Here is a 7574-nt window from a genome sequence, read left to right as displayed (position 1 = left end):
AAAAAAAAAAAAAAAAACCCCATTGCCCATGTTCCTCCCTTCCAATAAAGTAAAGAAAAGTAGGAAAAAACATACCTCCTTCTTAACCCTTCCCAATGCCCACTCCACCTCCCTCCGACTCCCAATATCACACCTGTAATACTCAACCCCCGCAACCTCATCACTCCACCCCTCGATCTCCGCAACCTCCTTCACATCCAAAACCGCCACACTAACCCCCCTAAGCCCATAAATTCTCGCAATGAGCAGACCCAACCCACTCGCACCCCCCGTCACAACCACAACCTCCTCGCCCAGATCCACAGATCGAGGTAACCCGTATGCGATTCGGTGGTTCACAGCGCGCGCGAGAGCAAGAATTGTCAGAAGGGAGGCGTAGGTTGTTGCGAGGATAAAAGAGAGGTCTGTGTAGGGTGTTGCCTGGGCGCGGAGACTGAGGACGGTCATCCAGGCGAACCAGGGGTGGAGGAGGGTGCGGTTGAGAACGGAGAGGAAGAGGTCGATGGTGATGTGGTGGTGCCATTTTTTGTCGCGGGAAGGGGGTTTTGGTAGTGATAAAGCCGGGTCTGACGTTGGTGGTTTTGCCATTGTTGGGAATGGTATTTAGGATTATTATTCTTTGCGATTCGATCGTTTGTCAGGCATAACGGAATATAGGATGAGGTGTTGGAAGATCCAACTACGTTCGGAGGTTCGGAGTTTAGATATGGCCATATCGCACAATGCCATGCTCTACACAGTACAGGGGTACACAACATCGGGAAAAATAACTTTGTATTGAAAATGAGCAGCATTGGAATAGCACAATAAATTTAGCTGAGAAAACCGCCCCTTTAGAATTTATAACGTGCGTCAATATCCCTCTTGTCTTCATAAACTCCATAACTATCCCATTAACTCCGATCCCATGACAGAAGCACCTCAAACAGCAAAAGCGCAAGATCGATGTCCAAAAATAAGTTGAAAAAGAAAATCAGCGAAAAGGTAAAGAAGGCGTCATGCGGTTCCCCATACAGGAACAGCATCATTGGTTTCCGCGCAAGCTTTGGCAGACCCATGCAACGAATAGCTAAAGGTAGGACACGCAGGATCTTCTTGCATAATATCAAGATCATCCGGGTTGAGGGAAAGGTGAAGGCCATTACCAGCCCGAGGGTATAGCCGATGATCTTCGATTTCATATTCAGCCTCGTCATCTTCGGAGATCTCGCCGTGGCGCCGTTTCTTCCCAGCAGTTGACGGGTTATTGTCAGTAGGAGGTTGCTCCGCAGTAGTATCCCCATTCCCGTTAATTGAGATACTGTTGTTGGTGAATTCCTGGGACAAACTACCGGCTGCCAGTGGATTAGCTGGTGCCGCAGAAACCGAGAACGACATGCCAGACTGGAGAGGGAATTTGGACGACGGCAAAGACTTCAGGTTCCCAGGGAATATCGGGAGGTCCGGATTCCGGTCTGTTAAAGTAACTAACAACTCGACCAGAGTTGCATGAGACAAACTTGACAGGTAGCCACGGCACTCATCGCCTGAGAATCCCGAGCCTCCAACTTCAAGAGGTGGAATTTGTAGCTTTACCTGTGCGGGCTGCGTTTGTACAGCATAAGGATCACTCCGGACGACTGTCGGTTGGATACTGGATAGCGATACAGGTCTGCATTCCTTGCACATCCATTCCTTCTCCTTGACCAAGACGACCTCTCTGTCGATGCACGGATCATGACATAGTTGATGCCATGCCCTGTTGCACGAGTCGCAGAAAACAATAGCGTTGGTAAATGGACTATTTCCCCTTTGGCAATGTACGCAATTGGCATTGATATCCTTGCCCTTCCGCATAACACGTTTGCGCTTTCGTGCTGATCCAGGGGTCGTAACAATATTGCTAGATGGGCTCGGGACTGCAGTGGTATTCTTGCTGCCAACTGACGGAGACGGGGCCGGAGGAGGGACGTATAAGGAAGGACGATTGACTTGTCGACCCGATTTGGTCTGCGTTGCCATAGGTGCAATGTCAGATTCATCAGAAGTAGAGTCCCCGGCCTTTATGATTCCTTCACCGTCATCATAGTCACCACGTTTGCGTCTTTTCACGGTGCGTTTGGTTCCATTCGCAGACTGTCGGGCACGAGGAGCAGCTGCTTTCTGCTGCTTAGCCGTCCTAGTTCCTGGTATCATTGCTTGCGGTTGCGATTGTGGCTGTAAATGAGTTGATATTGGGTCTGCTGGCTTCGGAGCAAGATTAATGATGCCTGTTTCAATATAATCCTTCTCGGCAGGTGTCGGTATACTAGGGACATCCGGCCGCGACGGCGGCAAGTGCGAGGGTGTAATTTCCAAAAATGCAGAAGAAGACTTCATATTATCCGTGCCTTGTGCCTTCCACTTGTTATTCAAGTCTGTATCAAGCGATGGTGAACTCCAGCCAGTCATAGGATCAAAACCATCTTTCCTCGCGAAACTACCCGTCACCCGTGCCAAAAGCTCTGTAGTAGCCGGCGAGAGCTTGGGGATCTCAACTCTACCTGGGATAGTACTTGGTTTCTTTGTAGCATCCAACGGCGGTCCAACGGACGAATCGATGTTGGTGGTGTTCTGACTCTGTGACATTGACGAAGAGGTGGTCAACTGTGTGTGGGATGATGGCGTGGTTTCTATAGACGCCTGGGGAGAAACCCCATTTTCCTGTGCCATTCCCCAAGTTCGATGGATTGCAGCAATTGCACTGAGTGAGGGAAATAAAAAATATGTACGAATGTATGCCCTGCACGGGTTGTGTACTATCGCACGAAAGCGAAGCTCTACTTGCCGGGTGCAGAGGTCTGTATAGCATCACGTGACAAAAGGGATTTCTCCGCTTCGGTTGGGACGAGACACTGTCATTCACCTGGACACAATTACTGACGCCGAGGGAACATTTTACCATAATATTGTTGCTCAATTCATGTTATGTTCATTGCTATGTGGTGCTGGAGTTATATGACAGATGCTCATAGATCCCCGGGGTCCCCGACCCCTGTACCCCAGAAGTACATGCAGCTAATATAAATAGTTATGACAGGCATGTCGCTCTACGATACTACTCTCTCCTGCTTCAAACGAGCTATATCTTCCTTACCATATTCGATTCCTCCAAGGATTTCATCTGTATGTTGACCCAGAGTCGGGGGTGGCGTCCTGACGCCTGGTGTGGCATGCGAATACTTGATGGGCGTATTTACCAACTTGATGGGACCACAGTCCGGGTGGTCAACTTCGGTGACCATTCCACGTGCTTGGACTATATTGATATATTAGTTGGCTGTTGTGAAATTGCTAAGATCTGGTGACTCACCGTGAGAGTGGTTTAGTGTTCCTTGGATGTCGTTAACAGCAGCGTATGGCATCCCGCTTCCCTCGAAAACCTCGAGCCATTCCTGGGTTGTCTTCTGTTTCGTCGTGGTCTCGATTAGGCCGTCGATCACCTCTCGATGCTTCACTCGATCGCTATTTGTGACAAAGCGGACATCTGTCTTCCACTCGGGGTATCCCAATCGATCGCATAGCACTCCGAATAACTTGTCATTGCCGCCTCCGAAAAGGATGTCTCCGTCACGGGTCTTGTAGCTCCGGTAGGGTACAATGGATGCTACATGGTTGTCAGTAATTGGCTTCCAAGGGTACAGGAATGATCTTCTTCGCTTACGATGCGCGGTACCCCATCGTCCCGAGTCCTTCTTCCCACTGATAAGAGCGGAACTAGCAAGGTTCGACAGCGTCGCAACCTGGCAATCGCTCAGGGATGCGTCGATATGCTGCCCCTTTCCAGTCCGTCCACGGGCAATAAGCGCAGCCATGATTGCGTTCGAAGTATATAACCCCGTCGTTAAATCTGTAACCGCCACACCCACTTTGACTGGGGCGCCATCCCGCGCCCCCGTGATGTGCATCAGACCCATCTCTGCCTCGACCATCACGTCGTATCCAGCTCGGTTGCTGTATGGTCCCGTCTGTCCATACCCGGTGATACTAGCGTAGATCAACTTGGGATTGATGGCGTGTAGTGTTTCGTAGTCCATGTTGTATTTCTTGAGACCTCCGGGGAGGTAGTTTTCAACAAGAACATCGCATTCCTTGACGAGCTTGTGCAGAATCTCGACGCCGGGCTTGTGAGCGAACGAGAGGCCAATCGACTTCTTATTGCGGTTCACCTATTGCGCGTCAACTTGGGCCGTATGATTCAAGAACGAGGGATCCTATCGTACGGCTAGGTAGTAAGCGCTCTCGCCAGGGCCCTGTCGCGACTCATCCTGGTATTTCGCAAATGGCGGGCCCCAGGCTCGAGTATCATCACCACGCACAGGGTGTTCGACTTTGATGACTTCTGCTCTGTTCGAAACGGATGACATTAGCACGCGTGCGTGGCGATCTGTAAAATCGGATTGCGTACCCTAAGTCTCCCAGGATCTGCGTACAGTATGGCTAGCAGACAAAAGAAAGATCAGCATACTGAATGACAGTTAAGTAAAGCAGAAAAGTAAAATGGCTACTCACACCGGCAAGAACTCTGGTCATATCAAGCACCTTAATTCCAGTCAGAGGTAGCGTATCGCCAATAGCGCTCGAGTAGCTTCGTCGCCATGGTGCAGTGCGCCGGAGACCAGTCGCAGCAGCAACAGTAGGACTGTTCACCACTGGCCGACGGACAAGGGCCTGAAACTTCAATGCGACACTCATAATCACACACCCACTGAAACGATAGTCATCCCACTTTAATAGAGGAAAATGGATTGAATGGGTAATGGAAAGTGGTGTTACTTGTAGTTCGCATCCCACCACTGACACCGCTCGGCGATATATAAAGAGAGCCGAGGTCAACCGACCGACATCAATTCCGAGTTCCCTCGTTCACAGCGCTTTTTCGGATTATCGCACAATGTTTACTGGCCTTGTTGAGAAGATCGGGAGTGAGCCTCCCCCCTCACTTTTTTTTATTTGATAACCAGCCAAGCTGACGGGTTTACTACAGCGGTGACGGCCCTCGAGCCCCTCGACACCTCGTCGAGTGGAGGTGGTGGCACATCCTTGACCATCTCCAACTGCGAAGAGATCCTCACAGATGCTCATCTGGGCGATAGCATCGCCGTCAATGGTAAGACGACGCACTCCTGACACAGTAGTCGCGAAGAAAGACCACCGCGCATCCCCCTCCATGGAACGTGGGGGAGGGGAAATCAAGACGGCAATACCCAAACTAACCGCATACAGGAACATGCCTCACAGTAACAGCCTTCGATAAAACCTGGTTCAAAGTCGGCGTCGCCCCTGAGACCCTCCGCCGCACAAACCTCGGCTCCCTCCAGACAAACTCCAGAGTCAACCTCGAACGCGCCGTCAAAGCCGACACGCGCATGGGCGGCCACTTCGTCCAGGGCCATGTCGACACCGTCGCAACGATTCTGTCCGTGACACCAGAAGGAAATGCTTTGGTCTTCCGCCTGCAGCCGCGCGATAAGGGTGTTCTGCGGTACGTTGTTGAGAAGGGCTATGTGACCCTGGACGGGGCGAGTTTGACCGTGACCAAGGTTGTTGATGGGGAGGAGGGGTATTGGGAGGTTATGCTTATTGCATACACGCAGGAGAAGATTGTTACGGCGTCTAAGCAGGCTGGGGAGGAGGTTAATGTTGAGATTGATATTGTTGGGAAGTATGTCGAGAAGAGTGTGGAAAGTTACTTTACCCAGGCTTCTGGGGGTGACTACAGCATCCTGGAGAAGATGGTCTCTCGTATTGTGGATGAGAAACTCAGGAAGTGATGGAAAAAGAGAAGGCATGATTTACGATAGCATTATCTTATAATCTCTCAGTCAGCATGTACATTTTATTCTAACTGCAAATAGACTTGTGGGTATAATTTTTGAAGTCTTCCAGCGCAATAATACATTAAAGATGCTTTTCCAATCCTTGATCGTAACCGTTTGCTACTCTCACAGAGCGCAAATATTTATACGACTGGTACAGTCGCACATTGTAGGTAGTCATCACAAGTACGCGGCAGCCAACGAAGGTCTTCCGGACCAATGTTAAGCTTTACCGGTATGGGCTGTTGACGATAGCCCGTCATTGAGGCCTGAAGCGGACCGGGAAGGCTGTTGGATATCGGGCATAGGTCGCAGTGACAGGCGCACCCGTTCATTCCTCCATGGAATCGTCACTATCCACCTCACCTTCCTGCTCTTCACCCCCACCTTCCTCGAGGTCGTCACTGAGCCAGTCATCTTCATCATCCATCTCTTCGTCCTCATCATCACTCTTGACCTCCTTTCCTTCAGCTCTAGCCTTAGCGTTCTCCTGCTTCTTCTTTTCGACATTATCCTTTTGCTGCTTCTTTCTTTGCTCCTTCTGCTTCTTTCTCTGATCCCAGTTCCTCTCCATCTTCTGAACTTCTGCTGCAGACTTCGTAATGTAATCGTGCCACATGATCTTGCCGTCACAAAGCCCGTCCTCAACCTTGGTCAACCGGAGTCGCATGCGAGGACCCAATTCGACCAGCTTAACGGCCCGTTTCTCGACTTCGGGTGCGCTGTTTATTTTCTTCTCGGCCTTCTCTTTGTCGCCAGCCTTCATGCGCTGCAGATCTCTCTTGTTCAGAATCTTCCTGGTGGTGCTCTCCGCAACCTCAACCTCCGCATCCGTGTCCATTTCAGTCTCACTTGCCGAAGTGTAGCCGGCCGCCGACGGGTCGAGCAGGTAGTCCGCGGCATCTTCGAGCTTCCCAAGATTAGGAACAGCAGCCTTGGGATCTTTGTTCCGAACCTCCTTGGGATCGAGGCGGCGAATCCGTTTCGAGACACCGGTCTTCTTGGTACTGATGGCGTAATGCCTCAGAGTCATGATATACGAATCGCTTCCCTCTTCTTGCTCTCTGTTCAGAAGCATAATACGGCGAATAGAGGACAGCGGCGTAGCCTGGGGATTGATCGGAGGGAACATCGACTGGAAGATGGTTGTACATAAGCTCTCGAGACGCTTGGGCACTTTCGAATCCTCTGTCGCATCAGGCGAGTTGAAGTTGTTCATGACGAGCAGAGGTGGTGTTTTATGGTCCTGTCCACCACCTCTCGGACGCTTCAATGCTCTCTCAACGTCTCTGCATAACGAATAGTTCTCGACATGGAAATGAAGAGTCGGTCCGCGAGGAGTGAGCGCAAGACGCATGTTGGTGTTTCCGGTAGCCGATTTCGAGAAGAGCATGAGGTGCGAGACACCGAGAGGTCCAGTCATAACTGTGTAGTCCCTCAACCTGTTGGATTTACGTTCCTGAAGCACAAAATCTCCATTAGACATTGTTTGAAGAAACTTCATATTTTGTTCAAATCGCGTATCTCACCTTCAATCGCACAGCCGTATCAGGCTCCATCATCAACCGAACATCCTTAACCAGCTGGCTAACGCTCGAACCGACTTGCGAAGCGCCGACTCGAATGACCATAGACTTCGGAGTCTTGCTCACATTGCCGGATGCACTGACCCTGGCCTTGGCAGACGCATTAACCGCCTTCGAATGAGTACGATTCTTGACTCCTTTCGCCATTATG

The 7574-nt window shown here is 50.6% G+C and overlaps 5 protein-coding genes across 5 annotated transcripts in view; 1 reads left to right on the top strand and 4 right to left on the bottom strand.

Moving 5' to 3' along the window:
• The window catches only part of ASPGLDRAFT_63117 (uncharacterized protein), a gene marked incomplete at both ends in the record, with an annotated part of 1379 nt that extends 791 nt beyond the window's left edge, over positions 1-588 (bottom strand). Inside the window, one exon of the mRNA XM_022548616.1 lies at positions 76-588. Coding sequence (XP_022406321.1) covers positions 76-588 — 513 coding nt within the window. The remainder of the gene's footprint in view (positions 1-75) is intronic.
• A 245-nt stretch (positions 589-833) lies between these two features.
• ASPGLDRAFT_41678 (phf1/phf2 family PHD finger domain-containing protein) lies at positions 834-2769 on the bottom strand. The gene has a single exon (XM_022545467.1). The coding sequence runs from the start codon at positions 2689-2691 to the stop codon at positions 997-999; it is 1695 nt and encodes a 564-aa protein (XP_022406320.1). The 5' UTR covers positions 2692-2769; the 3' UTR covers positions 834-996.
• A 299-nt stretch (positions 2770-3068) lies between these two features.
• ASPGLDRAFT_115347 (CaiB/BaiF CoA transferase family protein) lies at positions 3069-4713 on the bottom strand (the record flags this gene model as incomplete). Its single annotated transcript, XM_022539684.1, has 6 exons — positions 3069-3277; positions 3332-3625; positions 3683-4187; positions 4242-4365; positions 4427-4458; positions 4531-4713. 6 exons carry the CDS (start codon positions 4711-4713, stop codon positions 3069-3071), a joined length of 1347 nt encoding a protein of 448 aa, XP_022406319.1.
• Positions 4714-4912: 199 nt separating this feature from the next.
• ASPGLDRAFT_115903 (riboflavin synthase) lies at positions 4913-5792 on the top strand (the record flags this gene model as incomplete). Its single annotated transcript, XM_022539723.1, has 3 exons — positions 4913-4943; positions 5006-5128; positions 5245-5792. The coding sequence occupies 3 exons, from the start codon at positions 4913-4915 to the stop codon at positions 5790-5792; spliced, it is 702 nt and encodes a 233-aa protein (XP_022406318.1).
• A 376-nt stretch (positions 5793-6168) lies between these two features.
• Positions 6169-7570, bottom strand: ASPGLDRAFT_115986 (Brix domain-containing protein; the record flags this gene model as incomplete). Its single annotated transcript, XM_022539734.1, has 2 exons — positions 6169-7296; positions 7367-7570. 2 exons carry the CDS (start codon positions 7568-7570, stop codon positions 6169-6171), a joined length of 1332 nt encoding a protein of 443 aa, XP_022406317.1.
• Between the last annotated feature and the right edge of the window lie 4 nt (positions 7571-7574).

Source organism: Aspergillus glaucus, assembly GCF_001890805.1.
Source record: "Aspergillus glaucus CBS 516.65 unplaced genomic scaffold ASPGLscaffold_1, whole genome shotgun sequence".
In the NCBI taxonomy this organism is placed as follows: Eukaryota; Fungi; Ascomycota; class Eurotiomycetes; order Eurotiales; family Aspergillaceae; genus Aspergillus; species Aspergillus glaucus.
Note: the sequence above shows the minus strand (reverse complement) of the source record. Positions and strands in the feature narration are given on the sequence as shown.